Source organism: Euleptes europaea, chromosome 10, assembly GCF_029931775.1.
Source record: "Euleptes europaea isolate rEulEur1 chromosome 10, rEulEur1.hap1, whole genome shotgun sequence".
Lineage (NCBI taxonomy): Eukaryota > Metazoa > Chordata > Lepidosauria > Squamata > Sphaerodactylidae > Euleptes > Euleptes europaea.
In genome coordinates, this window is record NC_079321.1 from 9,085,375 (window position 1) to 9,103,348 (window position 17,974).

The 17,974-nt window shown below is 45.8% G+C and overlaps 1 protein-coding gene across 1 annotated transcript in view; it reads right to left on the bottom strand.

Moving 5' to 3' along the window:
* PKHD1 (PKHD1 ciliary IPT domain containing fibrocystin/polyductin) overlaps positions 1-9,323 on the bottom strand; it is a 195,801-nt gene extending 186,478 nt beyond the window's left edge. Inside the window, exons 1-4 of the mRNA XM_056856811.1 lie at positions 9,293-9,323; positions 8,058-8,175; positions 3,315-3,414; positions 1,121-1,178 (exon numbers count right to left, since the gene is read on the bottom strand). Of these exons, the coding sequence (XP_056712789.1) occupies positions 1,121-1,178; positions 3,315-3,414; positions 8,058-8,175; positions 9,293-9,323 (307 nt within the window). The remainder of the gene's footprint in view (positions 1-1,120; positions 1,179-3,314; positions 3,415-8,057; positions 8,176-9,292) is intronic.
* Positions 9,324-17,974: the final 8,651 nt, after the last annotated feature.

Genomic DNA, 17,974 nt, shown 5'->3' on the forward strand with positions numbered 1-17,974 from the left:
CTCTTGGTGTTATTTTTCTAAATCATCAAGGTGTTCTTTCCAATTGGCCCAGAGCAGCTTTAATGGATCTATCTGTTCTTCTGACACCCGAGCCTTTAACATAGGGGTGTCAAACATACAACCCAAGGGTAGGGTTGCCAGCTCCGGGCAGGGAATTACCGGGAGATTTTGGGGGCGGAGCCTGAGGAGGACGGGGTTTGGAAACAGGAGGGACTTCAATGCCATAGAGTCCAATGGCCAAAGTGGCCATTTTCTCCAGGGAAACTGATCTCTATCACCTGGAGATCGGTTGTAATAGCGGGAGATCTCCAGCCACCACCTGGAGGCACACTGAAGAAGGTCTACTGAAAGATCTTTCAGAGCTTGGGACATTTAATAGGATCCAAATTTGGACTCTCTCTTACAACTGATTGACTTCATGAAGTAATACTTGTTGGATCGCATATTTCTTTGTATAATAATAGTGCTGAGCTTTGTTGTTAGGATTTCATTTATGTTTATAAATTGAGAGACTTTCACATTCTATGTCGTTTTGTGTGACCCATACTGTGTTCGTGCTTGCTGGAGGTTGGCAACCCTACCCGGGGGCCAGATTCGGACCCTTGAGAGCTCTTATCTGGCCCACAATTAGAGTCCTGCCGCTCTTAACCACTACACCACGCTGGCTCACGCTGGCCAAGGTTTTACTGTGCAAAAAACGGCATCATGGCAACAACAACGAAAAAAAGTGGAAAAGAAGTGATGTTAAATATTTACTTACTCACTTATTGATGTGGTCTATGCTGGCCAATGGCAGTAACAATAAATGTATGTATGCATTTATGTGGTTACTTAATATCAATTCCTTAAAATTCGTGCTGCAATTAGCCCAACTAATATACATGATCCAGACGGAATTCAAAGATTCAGTTCAGGAATACTCCGAATCTGGGTTTTAACCAATTAAATAATCATGACAACCAATCTGAAAAACAACATGATGGCCTGAAGCTGGATTCAGGAAAACATCTCTCCTCCTCCTAACCAAGACAACACAATCCCTTTCACAGAGGATTAAATGATTGTAATCTCATGCCAACTTCAAGGAAATGTGGTTACAGTTTGAAAGCCAATCCCTTACCTGGAACTCCGCATGGTGGGTCAACGCGATACAGAACAGGTGTATGTTCAATGGAGAACTGTTAAGACAGGGAAAGCCAAGCAGTTAAGGTCCTCTTCTGCATGCCAAGCAGATGCTCCACCAAGCTACCACTGAGCCATGACCCCTTCCCATAAGAAGCTTCCTTCTACTGAATCAGACCCTTGGTCCATCAAAGTCAGTCTTGTCTACTCAGACCAGCAGCAGCTCTCCAGGGTCTCAGGCAGAGGTCTTTCACATCACCTACTTGCCTGGTCCCTTTAACTGGGGATGCCGGGGATTGAACCTAGGACCTTCTGTATGCCAAGGAGATGCTCTACCACTGAGCCACAGCCCCTTCACCCCTTACCACTTCAGTGGTATCGGACCACTGTGGTACACTGATTGCCGTGCTCTCCAAGATTAGCCACATGCTGACACATTCCAAGTTCCAACAAAAGCTGACTTGAAACGGCTACTTTTGAAGACGACAGAGCCCCACGAGCCACGCAGGTATCCAGCTTTTGAGAAACTCCTGCGCTGGCAAAGGTTTCTTGGACTTTGAACTGAACATGGTCCACATCTCTATATGGCAGGGAGAGATTTGGCAGGTGGAAAGCTAATGTTAAAGTGTGCTGCTGAATCGCAACTGACCCACAGGGGAGGGGCTGTCATGATGCATACCTATTCTCTCCAGGATCAGAGGAGCATGCCTATTGTATTAGGCGCTGTTGAACACAGGCAGGACAATGCTGCTGCGATCGTCTTGTTTGGGGGCTTCCTAGAGGCACCTGGTTGGCTACAGTGTGAATAGACTGCTGGACTTGATGGGCCTTGGTCTGATCCAGCATGGCCTTTCTTATGTTCTTATGTCAGCTTCTGAGACTGATTTGGTCTACAGCTTCATATTGTTGATTTTCAGTGAGCTTCCACAATCCAACACGCCAAAAGCATCTCCCCTTACAGAGTGTCTGGCACGTCTCCTACTAGGGGAGAGGCAAAACACTCTGAATAATGAACGAGTCTGCCCCTGTTCACGCTGATCACCACAGATGCGAGGTCAGCCTATCACCACAATATAGGGCCTGAGCCGTTGGGGGCGGGAGAGGTGGCACTAAAGAGAGGAAGGCGGAGGCCACCAGCTGGCCAGAATACCTTCTGCAGGTTTCTCCAGATCTGTGTCACAGCCAGCAGCTGTCGACATTTTTGCAGTCGACCGCAGAGAGGGGAAATTATTTTTTAATGCGCACGGCTCACAGGTCCCCACGCCCTCGAAACAAAGAGGCGGTGTGTTGTTGTATTCCGCTTGGAATGTCTCTCATTAACGCCGTCCCCTGGTGATTTTTCATCAGCTCTCTAAGCTAGCCGAACTTCTAGACGACGTCTTACCTTTAATGTGCAATTTGCTGAGTCGTGGGACGCCGCTTGCTCGGTGCGGCGGGAGGGGGGAAAACAACAACCCTTGCAACCAGAATATAAAATGTGAACATTTCTGGCCAGCTGACAAAGAGAGACAGCTGGGGGTTCTGCTTGGTGAGCATCAATTAGCAAAAGGGAGTGTTTCTCCGGTCTGAATCAACACACCCTCCTCCTGGCTGGGACCGTAACTATATCTACAGGCCTTGGCAAATTTTCGTTCTGAACATAAGAAGAGCGTAAGAAAAGCCCTGCTGGATCAGACCAAGGCCCGTCAAGTCCAGCAGTCTGTTCACACAGCGGCCAACCAGGTGCCTCTAAAAAGCCCCCAAACAAGACGACTGAAGCAGCACCCAGGGCTGCCAGAGATGGGGACTAAACAGATACAATTCTGGGGGTCTTGGTCACCCTGAAGGGCCATGGAGCTGGGCAAATCGCGTGATTTGCTTACGTATCAAGTTTGGATTTGGTCTGAGTGATGTGGGAGGGATTTCTGTCTTGGGGGCTGTGGTGGCTCTTGGTGGACCTGCCACCCCTTCAGCATCCTACCACCGCTTTGCTGCCTTAAGAACATAAGAAAGGCCATGCTGGATCAGACCAAGGCCCATCAAGTCAAGCAGTCTGTTCTTCTTCTTCTTCTTCCTTGACTCCACGTGACCTCTCAGTTCTCCCCAGCATGAAAAGAATGCATTGCGACATTATACGAGTAGCTCGTGTTTCGTAGCCTCGATGCGGGGAAAAGGGTACCACCCTCCACTCCTCAGCCCCTTTGAACAGATACCTGGAATGTGCAGTTGTCGCAGCGCAGCTGACTCGACGCGTTCACAATCTGCCCATTCAAAGTGAACCGGGGATGGTAACGTCCTTCCAGCTGTGCAGGCCTTGGAGGGAAAGGACAAAAACACAGGGTAGAAAGCAAAGGGCCAAGAGACTTAGGGAGTTGGGTTTGTTTAGTTTGGAGAAGAGAAGGTTGAGGGGAGACATGATAGCCATGTTTAAATATCTGAAGGGATGTCATGTTGATGAAGAAACTAGCTTGTTCTCTGTTGCTCCAGAGACTAGGACATGGAGTAATGGATTTAAACTAATAGAAAAGCAATTCCACCTGAACATTAGGAAGAACTTTCTGACGGTGAGGGCTGTTCGACGGTGGAATGTGCTGCCTCGGAGGGTGGTGGAGTCCCGTCTTTGGAGGTCTTTAAGCAGAGGCTGGATGGCCATCTGTCGGGAGTGCTTTGATTGTGGGATCCTGCATGGCGGGGGGAGGGTTGGGGTCCCTGGGGATGTGGGGGGAGGTAGTTGTTAATTTCCTGCATTGTGCAGGGGGTTGGACTAGATGACCCTGGAGGTCCCTTCCAACTCTTTGATTCTATGAAGAGAGAGACAAGGGTCTCATATTGAAGACTGGAGATTAATGCTATGCTGTAGCTAGGGATGTAAGGTTAATATGTCGGACTAGGATCTGGGTGAGCCAGGTTTGCATCCCCACTCTCCCATGAAAGTTTGCTGGGTGACCTTGGGTCAGTCACACACTCTGAGCCTTGACCTGGCAAGTATTTGGACAGGAGACCTCCAAGAAATACCAAGGGCATGATGTGGAGGCAGGCAATGGCAAACCACCTCTGAAGGTCTCTTGCCTTGAAAACCCTACTGGGTCGCCATAAGTCTGAGGCAACTTGACAGCAAAAAGAAAGAAAAAAGCTAGGGATGGTCCAACCTGGGTAGCCCAGACTAGCCCTGTCTTGTCCGATCTGGCAAGCTAAGGAGGGTCAGCCCTGGTTAGTACTTGGATGGGAGACCATCAAGGAAGTCCACGGTTTCTACACAGAAGTAGGCAATGGCAATCCACCTCTGTTCGTCTCTCGCCTTGAAATCCTTATGGGGATCACCATAAATAGGCTGTGACTTGGCAACACTTTCCACCACCATGTGTGTGTGTGTGTGTGTGTGTGTGCGAGATGTGCCATCAAGTCACTTCCGCCTTATAGCGACCCTATGAATCAATGTCCTCCAAAATGTCCTATCCTTTACAGAGTCAATCCATCTCCTGTTGGGTCTTCCTCTTTTCCTAGCATAATTGTCTTTTCCACCACCATAGCTAGGGGTACATAGGCCATTAAAGCCATGGGGGAAACTCGTGAGGGCCTGATGGGTTGGGGGGGTGGCTCCTCCCCCAACCTTGGGGCAGCCCCACACTAAGTGGGGAGGAGCCACTGTAATTTGGTGGCCCTTGAAAGTGGGGGGGGGGTTTAGAAGCTGTCACCACAGCAAGACAGTGGACCCCCACCTCGCAAGAGCCAGTGACCACTACCTCACACAAGACAAAGGTGGTGGGAGCCACCATAGCCATGAGGCAACAGCCCCACCCCATACAATGCGGGCAAGCCTGCTCCTTCCCTCCTCCACTCTGTGAGGTAGGGTTGCCGAGAGGTTCAACCAACACGATAAGCCCTACTGGGCGTTTGGGAGCCGTTTGTGCTGTAAAAATGCGGATGAAGCCCCTAGTAGCGAAAACGTGCAAAACAATCTGGAAGGCGTTCCTTATTTCCTTTCTGGCTGAGAAGATTTTATGAAAAACGAACTCAATCTTACCTTTAGCCCTATGGGCAGGAAGAAAGAAAATGCAAGCAGTGTTCAGAATTTGTAATTATGTACTCATGAAAAAAAAGCTTTGCAAGCTTATAGAAAGAAGTTCTTTTGTCTGTCTATATATGTTATTTGTTTAGTCACTGATAGGGTGGTGTTCACTTTTCCACATTGTCAATGTTTGTTATGTAGAATACAATATTTGCAATTTGAATATATATAGAGCCGTGTGCTGTTTTTCCCCCGATAACTACATGTTAATAGAATAGGTGTATTTTTCCTTCCAACCTCCAGGTGGTGGCTGGAGATCCCCTGCTATTACAACTGATCTCCAGCCGATCGACATCAGTTCACCTGGAGAAAATGGCCACTTTGGCAGTTGGACTCTATGGCATTGAAGTCCCTCTCCTCCCCAAACCCCGCCCTCCTCAGGCTCTGCCCCCAAAATCTCCAGTTATTTCCCAAACCAGAGCTGACAACCCTAGCCCAGATGAATCAAGAACTTCTACCACCCAAGAACTTCTACCACTCTCTACAGTCCGCTTACAGCACTGGTTCCCAACTGGGGGTCCATGGACCCCCAGGGGTCCGCGAGAGCTAAATTAAGGTCCACGAAACAAAGTTATAAACCCATAATAAATTAATATTTTCAATTAAAAGTTCTCTATTATAAAAATATATATATTCAAATATTATTCTAAGTTTAATGTTTAACTAACAGTTATGATTAAAGTTTATTTTCAAATTCCCGGAATTTTTATTTTGAACCTTGGGGTCCCTGCACCGAACAAAAAAGTCCTAGTGGTCCCTGGTCAAAAAAAGGTTGGGAACCACTGGCTTACAGTGTAAAAAAACAACAAAAAAGTTCCATCAATGCAGCCAAACAGGAGAAGGGAGAAATGGAGCCAGTGTGGTGTCGTGGTTAGTGTGCTGGACTAGGATCTGAGAGAGACTGGCTCGAATCCCAGCTCTGCCACAGAAACGCGATGAGAAGGGGAGAACAACGTATATCGCTTTGGACCCCCATTGGGGCGAAAGGTGAGGTATAAATGAAGGAAATAAATAAATGAATGAATGTGAATGATGGGGAAAAGCTAGTAGAGATGCAACGTTAGCTTGTACACCATAAAAGAAAGAGCCATTGTTCTACCAAGCGCCAAGCAGGAAGTCAGCATTTAAAATGTTAAGAGCAATGATTAACAAGTGTAGCACATACCTGTGCCCTGAGACAAAAATGTTTAATCCCAAAGACTGGATTTCTGGATAATTATTACTAACTTAAACTTTAGTCTAGTATACTTTTGGGGTCAGTTTTTAGCTGTGACTCTCACCATTTCCCCCCACCTCTTCGGTAAAAAAGAAAAAGAAAAAAAAAGAAATACCACTCCACCTTTTCCTGGCAGAGCTCTTGTTCCTTTCACAGCTCACATGACAGGCAGAAATTCATCAGGTGAAGGTTTCCCCATCACTGCACCTCCATGCAAAAAAAAAAAGCTTTTGTTGTTCAGTGTTCCCGTGCTACCGTTGGCCGCTCAGGACCCCTTGCCGCTGAAGAGAGGCCTCCTGAATTGCCGAGGCAGGCTCTGGTCTTTTACGCATGGCTGTTTCACTCACCGTGACTTTGGGTCTTTGTTTGGATTATGCATGCCGTTTCTGACCGTCAGAGGTCGCCTCGCTCTCCCCCTGCATTTCCCCGTGTTTTCAGAGACCTGTTTTATCCTGAATTTGAAAACGTGGGCAAAACGCAAGGAGATGCCGGGGGAGAGCAAGGTGACCTCTGACATTCGGAAACGGCATGCATAATCCAAAGAAAGACCCAAAGTCGTCGGAGGGGTGACGGCGAGTGAAACAGCCATGCGTAAAAGACCTCTGTGTGCATTGCATGCTTGTGTGTTCATGTTTGGGTTGTGTGTCAGTGTAGAATGGTCAGGTTTTCCCTTGGCCTAGAGCGGAGCTTTAATGGATCTATGTCTATTTGTACTCCACTACTTGAGGTTCCGGGTCTATCACCAGAATGCCACCCTCAGCGTCTGCTGTATCTTGAAGATCCCTAGTTGTTCCCCTCTGCAGACGTTTTAGGATGCTGGCTAAACACGAATCCAAGACAACGTGGGCGAAACACATGGAAACGCGCAGGGAGAGCGCGGTGACCTCTGACGGTCGGGAAAGGCATGCGTAATCAAAACGAGGCACTGGAGAAGTCGGCGGGAGTGACTGCGAGGGAAACAGCCCTGCATAAATGGCCAATATGTCTTTTAGACATTAGACAACAAACAAATTTTAGTCAACCTTCTTAATGAAATGGGACTCCTAAAACGTCTGCAGAGAGGAACAACTAGGTTCCTCCTAATTAAAAAACTAAGAGGCAATGAAGTGACAGAAACAAACATTTTAACTTAGCGTTTCAAATAACGTTTGGCACCAAGATGTTTGTCGTGAGGCCTGAAGAACAAAAGGAATGCTGCTAGTAGGGTTGCCAACCTCCAGGTACTAGCTGGAGATCTCCTGCTATTACAGCTGATCGCCAGCCAATAGAGATCAGTTCCCCTGGAGAAAATGGCCACTTTGGCCATTGGACTCTATGGCAATGAAGTCCCTCCCCAAACCCCACCCTCCTCAGGATCCGCTCCCCAAAACCTCCTGCCGGTGGCGAAGAGGGACCTGCCAACCTTAGGGTGGAGTCATGTGGGGTTCTTGCCCCTGACAAGCCACTGGAGACCTGATTGGCCGTGCAGAAAAAAATAATGTTGTTTTAGTTGCAGCTCCCACCAAAATGTTGGTTTTATTTTCTCTCACTCCTGTTTCTTCTTTCTTGTGTATTTTAGAGGGGAGGTCACACTGGGCTTATGGAAATCCTTCCATCAACATAAATGTTTGGTGGCAATCCAAGCCTTCTTCTAAGAATTGGGGGGGGGGGGACCCAAAAATATTCCTTTACCTTGTCAGGCATTTTACAACGGACAGATGAAAACTTAGCGGTTCAATGTCACACAGGACTGTAGGCAGTACAGGATTCACTAGGGCCACTTCCAGCTGAGATACATTGACAGAGAGACCTAATGGTGAGGAAAAAAACCCCAATCCTGTCAGAACCATAACAAAAAGAAAACCCCTCTACCCAAAGACCCAAGAATGTTTATGAATGTAGCATAGAATACTTAAATGAACAAAACCGCGCACTATGAGCAAGACGCAGATAATAAATATTGATGAACGTTGACTCTCAGAAACGTATATTCCAAATATCTTGTTGGTCTCTAAGATGCTACTGGACTCGAATCGAACTGTTCTGTGGCAGACCAACACGCAACTTGCCAAATAGATGTATCAGTTTTGCATCTGACCATCCAAATATTTTCTTCCTGCTTCATAGTGCCCAAATTTATATGCCAGAGGTAAAAATAATGTCCATCTAAGTCTATTTCCATAGTCCATTTATGCAGGGTCAATTTTGATGCTTGCTCAAAGCTCTTTTTTTAAATGCAACCTTTAAAATGCCTATTCATGGTCCCGATGCAATAGGAGAAATTCCACACACACCCCACGCGCCTGTTCCTTCATTCCTTTGTTTGCACAGCCATTAGCAACCACCACGTGCATACAGTGAGGGAAAAAAGTATTTGATCCCCTGCTGAATTTGCCCGTTTGCCCTCTGACGAAGAAATGACCAGTCCATAATTGTAATGGTAGGTCTATTGTAGCTGTGAGAGACAGAATAACAACAGGAAAACCCCCAGAAACCCAGAAGACAAAAGTCAGAGATTGATGTGCATTATAATGAGTGAAATAAGTATTTGATCCCTTTGCAAAAGATGACTTAGTACTTGGTGGCAAAACCCTTGTTGGCAATTACAGAGGTCAGACGTTTCTTGTAGGTGGCCACCAGGTTTGCACATATCTCAGGAGGTATTTTGTCCCACTCCTCTTTGCAGATCCTCTCCAAGTCAGTAAGATTTCGAGGCTGATGTGTAGCTACTCGAACCTTCAGCTCCCTCCACAGATTTTCGATGGGATTAAGGTCTGGAGACTGGCTAGGCCACTCCAGGACCGTAATGTGCTTCTTCTTGAGCCACTCCTTTGTTGCCTTGGCCGTGTGTTTTGGGTCATTGTCATGCTGGAATACCCATCCTAGACCCACTTTCAATGCCCTGGCTGAGGGAAGGAGATGCTCACCCAAGAGTTGACGATACATGGTCCCGTCCATCGTCCCTTCGATGCGGTGAAGGTGTCCTGTCCCCTTAGCAGAAAAACACCCCCAAAGCATAATATGTCCCCCTCCATGTTTGACGGTGGGGATGGTGTTCTTGGGGTCGTAGGCAGCATTCCTCCTCCTCCAAACATGGCGAGTTGAGTTGATGCCAAAGAGCTTGATTTTGGTCTCATCTGACCACAACACTTTCACCCAGTTCTCCTCTGGGTCATTCAGATGTGCATTGGCAAACTGCAGACGGGCCTGTACATGTGCTGTCTTGAGCAAGGGGACCTTACGGGATGTGCAAGATCTCAGTCCTTCATGGCGTAGTGAGTTACCAACTGTTTTCATGGTGACTATGGTCCCACCTGCCCTGAGATCATTGACAAGTTATCTCCGTGTAGTTCTGGGCTGCTTCATCACCATTCTCATTATCATTGCAACTCCACGAGACGAGATCTTGCATGGAGCCCCAGACCGAGGGAGGTTGACAGTTAGGGTTAGGGTTGTCACCTTCTCACCAAGCTGCACGGCAATAGTCTTGTAGCCCAGTCCAGCCTTGTGCAGGTCTACAATCTTGTCCCTGACATCCTTGGACAGCTCTTTGGTCTTGGTCATGGTGGCTAGTTTGGAATCTGATGGATTGATTGCTTCTGTCGACAGCAGAACCCTAACCCTAACCCTAATCTGGCTGGTTGACAGGGGAATAAATACTTATTTCACTCATTATAATGCACATCAATCTCTGACTTTTGTCTTCTGGGTTTCTGGGGGTTTTCCTGTTGTTATTCTGTCTCTCACAGCTACAATAAACCTACCATTAAAATTATGGACTGGTCATTTCTTCGTCAGAGGGCAAACGGGCAAATTTAGCAGGGGATCAAATACTTTTCCCCCTCACTGTAGCTAACGCGCAGCTGTGATTTTGCATGGTTCCTTGAGGAGATTCTTCGAGGCAAGGGTGGAGCAAACTGAAAAGTTTGTGTTAAAGGGGCTCTTAAGATATCCAAAGCAGGTATGCGCCGGCTTTGCAATCACTTCCTGAATGACGGTTCAGCATGAAAAACTCAAAAAAATATGCAGGGCAATTCAGCCTGGAACGTGCTGCTAATTACCAAGCATAAATGGCCACAGCCAGGTTTGACAACTTTGTCTCATCTGAACTGAAAATGCAATTTTTAACAGAACGGATTTTCTCATTCCAAGGCTGCAATCTTGAAAGGGGGGGGGCTGAAGCTCTTCAGGAGCCGGCGTGACCCTGCACCGGCATAGGTACCACCTGGTCACGGAAGCCCCGCCACAGTGTGGGGATCCGCCTGTGGTGGTGGCATTCCCGAGACATTCCTTTAGGCAGCTTCCTAACCCCTTTGGACCCGGGAATGCCACCGTTTTTGGTGGTGTAGCCTCACTGTTTGCTATGGGAGAATTTTTCCCTCTTTTATTTTTTAAAGTGCTTTTATTTTATTTTTGGCAGTTGGGAAGCCTCTGTGGAGGTGGCGCAGTTGCGTCGCTCCTGGCCGCTGCGGCTCTCCCACCCCCTTAGGAATGGGCTGCCCATCTCACAAATGTTCTTTTTTATCGAGAAATACCCAACAGTTGCTACACATCTCCAAAACATACCATCCAATGTTAGCGTGATCCAGGTGCCTCCAGCAATACTGCCGTATTTTGGCTCCATGATTAGCTTTGACAATGAAACTAAAAAAAAATAAAAAATGCAAACAATTGTCAAATGGTAGAGATTAATTTTTTACCATTTAACATTGATGAAGGATATTAGAAGAAGAAGAAGAGTTGGTTTTTATATGCCGACTTTCTCTACCACTTAGGAGAGACTCAAACTGGCTTACAATCACCTTCCCCTCCCCACAACAGACACCATGTGAGGTAGGTGGGGCTGAGAGAGCTCTAACAGAGCTGTAACTTGCTCAAGGTCACCCAGCTGCCTTCGTGGGTAGGAGTGGGGAAACCAACCCGGTTCACCAGATTAGCCTCCACCAGTCATGTGGAGGAGTGGGGAATCAAACCCGGTTCTCCAGATCAGATTCCAACGCTCCAAACCACCGCTCTTAACCACTACACCACGCTGGGGGTTGTGTGGGAGCTTCTCAACAACAAAGGTCAAGGATTGGGCCAGAAATTCTGCTAAGAAAGAATCATACAGTAGCATATTAATGAGCACTTCTGCCTTGAAAAATGGAAAATATTGTAGGACAGGATGAAAATACTTGCATTGCAAAAAATAATAATAATAAAGTCGATATTAACCAGTCCATATTAAAAAGCAAAACATTTTCATTTTGACTGACAAGAGAAATATATGTAATCTACATCCATGCAACCTTAACCTGGATGGCCCAGGCTAGCCCGATCTCAACAGATCTCAGAAGCAAAGCAGAGTTGGCCCTGGTTAGTGCTTGGATGGGAGACCACCAAGGAAGTCCAGGGTCTCTATGCAGAGGCAGGCAATGGCAAACTGTCTCTGCTCATCTCCTGCCTTGAAAACCCTACGGCTTCACTATTGTTTGGCTGCAACTTGACAGCACTTTCCCACCACGACAGAGTGGCAGACTAGTGGCTCGCGAGCCAGCCCCACACACCCCACTCCCGATCTGGGCTGGCGAGGCATGGCCTGGCCAAGTGACATTTCTGTCATATCCGCCCCTCGTAACAAATGAGTTCAACATCCCTGCTCTATAGAGTTGCTTGGTCCCTCTTCGCCACTGGCGGGAGGTTTTTGGGGCAGAGCCTGAGTTGTGGGGGATTTGGGGAGGGGAAGGCCTTCAATGCCATAGAGTCCCATTGCCAAAGTGGCCACTTTCTCCAGGGGGACTGATCTCTATTGGCTGGAGATCAGTTGTAATAGCAGGAGATCTCCAGCTAGTACCTGGAGGCTGGCAACCCTACTGCTCTAATCATTCCCGTTAGCATGGAATTCCTTAAAAGGGCAGATAGAAGCACTGGGGGAGAGGGGAGCAACAAAGAAGAAGACGAAGTCAGTAAGTAAAACCAGCTATGATTGATTTGCAAAGACACCTGGCAAAATGGATGGTTAGGATTTCCAGGGCCAGGTGTGAAGAAACCACACTCAAGTATTGAGATACATGACCAGAACCAAGACAGCGGATGCTTCCAAAAGGCACACGCCTGTGCTAGAGAACGGCTGCTGAGTGCAAAGCTGTGCCTGTCTCCCGGTCACAAGGCAGCTCTCACCTGCCAAGAAGAGCACCCCAGCCCTGAAAGAAGTCAGCAGCGGAGAATTCATCTTCAGCCTCTTCCTATGCTTTGGAGACAAGACTCTCTGACTGAGATTTCCAGCTCCTCCATAGTCAAACCACAGAGTTTTAGTTCTCTTGCATTTTTTTTTCCTGTGAAAGAAACGTATCTTATAATATAAATAATATTTCTTCATTTACATTAGAAAACCTTAGGGCACATGGGTTGGATACCAGTAGGTATTTTTATATTGTCACAATGATTATAGGAAACCGAAAAGCATCTGAAAGTGATATAGGCTTAGGGGATTGTTCAAAGTAAGCACCTTTATATCATGCCACAAATGCGAACACGCAGTTATATACACAATTAGAAGCGCATATGGTTGCATATCCTACCTTTATAGGACTCCGTCACTTTTCAGATCCAAAAAGGGTGTAGTAATTAATTTTATCAGCCAGTGTCTCTTCTGCCCACTCTCTTCTGCCTCCTCTTGTGGGGTAGTTTTAGGGCAGCGGGGCTTTATTTTATTTTGTATTGTTGCACAAAACTCCCATTACTAGCAACCTGCCCTTCTGAAAAGCGAAGCGAGTCACACAATAAACTCAAACAAGTTTGTGGCCAATCTGAATGCTCGTGATAGCAAAAAAAAACCAAAAAAAACCCCAAGTCCTCGAGGCAAGCTTAACAATTAACGTAAGGTACTTATGCTATTAACCAACTTGCTCTGAGCTTTGGTAATAAGTACCAGCAAGATAAGGAAGGAACTTAGAATATTTTTGTAAAGGCAAAAAGCCTCTTCTGACTTAATGATTTTTTTTTTACTTAAAGAAAAGTCCGATTTGAAATATGACATTATTCTAATCTGTGTTTCCCCACAAATAAATCAGTTAAGGGACTGGTTAATGAGCAACGTTCCAAACATCAGCCAGATAAATTAGGAAGAGCATCCACCGGCAGAAGAATTCGTACTCGCCATAAGGGGTTTAAATTGCAGCCGGAAAGGTACCTGCTGGATATTAGTTTTTTTTTTTTTTTTTTTTACTGTTAAGAGTAGTTTAGCTGTGGAATCGGCTATAGGGTTGTGCAAAAAAAAAAAAAAATTGGTAAATCTTACTTTATTGAGCCCGAACCCGAAATTTACTGACATAGCATTGAGTTCCTTCTCTCCCCAAACCCTGCCCTTCTCAGGCTCCGCTCCAAAAATCTCCAAATATTTCCCAACTTGGAGCTGGCAACCCTAGCCCTAACTATAAAGCCCTAACAAAGCCAGTCTGAGCAAAGGCAAATCGCCTACTCAGAGGAGACCCCCAGGTTTTGGCGTTTGGTCAACCCGAAAATTACCGAAATGGCTAATTTCGGGTTTATTTTAGGTTCGGGTTTACTGATATGCACAACCCTAATTGGCTACTAAGGGAGGTGGTGAGCTCCCCCTTGCTGGCAGTCTTCAAGCAGTGGCTGGACAAACACTCATCAGGGATGCTTTAGGCTGATCCTGCATTGATCATGGGCTGGACTATATGGCCTGTATGGCCCTATTCCAACTCTATGATTCTATGATTATTTGATTATGTACCCACCAGGCCATTGGCAATTTCTGGATTAGGGGTTGTTATGGCTCTACTGTTTTATTCATATTTTCTAGAACTTTCAGTGGTGGATGGTACGGTCAAGTTGTAGCCGACTTATGGCAACCCCATAGGGTTTTCAGAGCAGAAGTTGAACAGAGATGGGTTGCTATTGCCTGTCTCTGCACCGAGACTGTAGCGGTCTCCCATCTAAGTATTAAACAGGTCCAACCCTACTAAGCTTCTGAGATCTGATGAGATCGAGCTAGCCTGGGCCATCCAGGTGGCATACCACTGCAATAAGTAACACGAAGCAAAAAGTGTTTACCTAGGGCTGCCAACCTCCAGGTGAGGCCTGGAGACCTGGAATTTCAACTGATCTCCAGAAACAGAGATCAGTTCCCCTGAGGAAAACGGCTGCTTCGGGCTCCCTGGCATTGTACCCTGCTGAGGGCCTTCCCCAAGCCCTGCCCTCCCCAGGCTCCACCCCCAAAATCTCCAGATATCTCCCAACCCAGAGCTGGTAACCCCAGGACCACTGAGAATCATTTGAGGAGCAAAGCATGCCACGTGAGATACCGATGGAGATTAACTGTGGGATGGTATCACTGCACTTGGTGAAGGCAATTCAGACAAATCCAAATAAACATTTTGGGGAGACAACCAGAAAACAGGTGACCCTCCCCTTCCCCCAATAAATCGGCTGTCCAGGAAGATGAAAATGAACAGTAAGGAGTAGTTTTGCTTTAGCACTCAATTTGATTTTTAAAAGGCTAAAAGGGTAAAAGTTAGGCACTAGGGGGCAGCACTGAGCCACCAAAGAATTGAGAACGCCTTCCTTTGATTGTAAACCAGAAAGCCGGCTTTTGTGATTTTAACTGTACAACTAGAGGCACTGCAAAATGAATAATTTTATTCTCCCGTATCCTACCACTCTGCTCTGGAAAGTCGGAAGACCTCCTCTTGTCAAAGGAGCTTTTCCACCTGTGGAAGAGCCATTTAGGTCAGCGGAAGGCTCCTTGGAGTAGAAGGAGGCATCGAACTTTGTTGAACAGCTTTGAAAGGATGCAGGCAAGGAAACAAAATCCATGAAATACTTTTCTATTGGGGCCAACTCCCCAGTGACACAAAACATTGTGCAAACTTTGGAGCTCCCCAGAACTCTTCACCAAGGCAAATTTTAACCCCCCCCCCAAAAAAAATTAAAAATCGAAGAGGAAAAAAGCAGATTTTCCAGGTCTAGATCGTAAGACATTGTCATGCTACAGGTTACAGGCCTTTATTATTACAACCCATCAAGGTTGAATCATGATGGGACAAATACATCCCTGATAGAGGAGTTCTGTCCTGTAATTCCAGATGTGTCTGGTCCCATTACATTTATGCACTCTGCACATTCTCAGAGGTGCTCCCCTTTATTATTGCCTCAATATGCTCCCAGGGCTAACAACTGAACACATGAAGCTGCCTCATAATGAATCAGACCACCAGTCCATCACGTTCAACGCTGACTATTCAAAGTGTGTTGAAGCATCACCTGAACCTTTTAACAGGAAGTGTAGGGAATTGAACCTGGGACCTTCTGCATGCCAAACATGTGCTCTACCACTGTGTCATGGTCCAAGTGGGAATAAAAGTTGGGGATGAAAAAAGTTTGGAATGAAAATTTGGGTCAGGAACAATTTTCCTCCAGGCCAGATTGGCCAGGGATACTGGAGGAGTTTTTCTTTCTTTCTTTCTTTCTTTCTTTCTTTCTTTCTTTCTTTCTTTCTTTCTTTCTTTCTTTCTTTCTTTCTTTCTTTCTTTCTTTCTTTCTTTCTTTCTTTCTTTCTTTCTTCCTTCCTTCCTTCCTTCCTTACTTACTTACTTACTTACTTACTTACTTACTTACTTACTTACTTACTTACTTACTTACTTACTTACTTACTTACTTACTTTCTTTCTTTCTTTCTTTCTTTCTTTCTTTCTTTCTTTCTTTCTTCTTTTTTTTTTTGGCCATGTTCTGGGCATCTAGCAGGGGTCACTGGGTGTATGGGGGGGCAATAGTTGTGAATTTCCTGCATTGTACATGGTATTCGTCTAGAGGACCCTGGATGTCCCTTCCAGCTCTATGATTCTGTCGCTAATGGGCAGCCCATCACTCATTAGCTGTCAGATGCCTCTCCTGCCAAAATTTTCCCTGACCAGTGCAGCGAAGTGAAGCAAGGCAATTGCCACATTTTTAAAACTCTATTTCTGAGTCACTGTGAGCAGCCCTTGGCAGTCTCCCAGGGCCAAGATCACTATACAGCGCAACGCGACACCTGAAATCAGATTCCTTCTCTATTCCTGCCCCCCCTCCGCCCCACATAACCCCAGTTTGGCAGCCCAAGGACAGTTGTTCACAATGGAAAATCTCACCTCATAACTTGGGATGATTGGCAGCCTCTGCAGAGAAATCCTGCTGAGACTCTAGTTCATTCTATCCACATACAATGTCCACTTTTTGTATTCAGAAGAGCGCCCCCAAGTCCAGGATCTTTCTGATCCAAGAATAGTGTCAACTGTCAATCTTATTAAGACGTAGGGTTGCCAACCTCCAGGTACTTGTAGGAAATACAATACTAGTAACAAAAAGCTAAGGAAAAAAGACTAGCACAACTCACTATATTCAATAATTCATTAAACAACGTGCTAACAGTGAAGAAAACCACGAGGTGTACAATTATATCCAATATTTACAATAATAATCACAAGCCTAATAGCAGAGTCCAATAATCAGTTCAAGGCAAGTAATCTTCGAATCCAAGTGTGGTCAATAATATCAATTAGTTGGCACGAAGTCCGAAAGGAATCCAAAGAGGAGGAAACGCTATTCCGGATATTCTGTAGCGCTTTCGCCAAAGCATAGCTTCATCAGCCGATAAAATTCATATAAATATTACAACTTACTTCTAGTCTCCCTTTCTTTGGGGAGCTAAAAACTGTAAAAAAGGAAAGAGAAAAGAAAAAATTAATATTGAAGAAATTACTTGTTAAAAAAGCTTAGAATTTTTCCCTTTATGTATGTTTTCAACACGTTGAGAGGTAAGCTGATACTGTCCAATTTTTTATTAATTTTTTAATAGTAACCTAGCTAATACAAAATGGAGACTAGAAGTACGTTGTAATATTTATATGAATTTTATCGGCTGATGAAGCTATGCTTTGGTGAAAGCGCTACAGAATATCCGGAATAGCGTTTCCTCCTCTTTGGATTCCTTTCGGACTTCGTGCCAACTAATTGATATTATTGACCACATTTGGATTAGAAGATTACTTGCCTTGAACTGATTATTTGACTCTGCTATTAGGCTTGTGATTATTATTGTAAATATTGTATATAATTGTACACCTCGTGGTTTTCTTCACTGTTAGCACGTTGTTTAATGAATTATTGACTATAGTGAGTTGTGCTAGTCTTTTTTCCTTAACCTCCAGGTACTAGCTGGAGATCTCCTGCTATTACAACTGATCTCCAGCCGATAGGGATCAGTTCCCCTGGAGAAAATGGCCGCTTTGGCCATTGGACTCTATGACATTGAAGTCTCTCCCCTCCCCAAAGCCCGCCCCTTCTCAGGCTCCACCCCAAAAACCTCCCATTGGTGGTTAAGAGGGACCTGGCAACCCTATTAAGATGGCCTGACTAGTATTGCCAACTCTAGGTTGGGAATAGGGTTGCCAACCACCAGGTACTAGCTGGAGATCTTCTATTACAACTGATCTCCAGCCAATAGAGATCAGTTCACCTGGAGACAATGGCCACTTTGGCAATTGGACTCTATGGCATTGTAGTCCCTCCCCTCCCCAAACCCCAGCCTCCTCAGGCTCCACCCTCAAAATCTACTGCCGGTGGCGAAG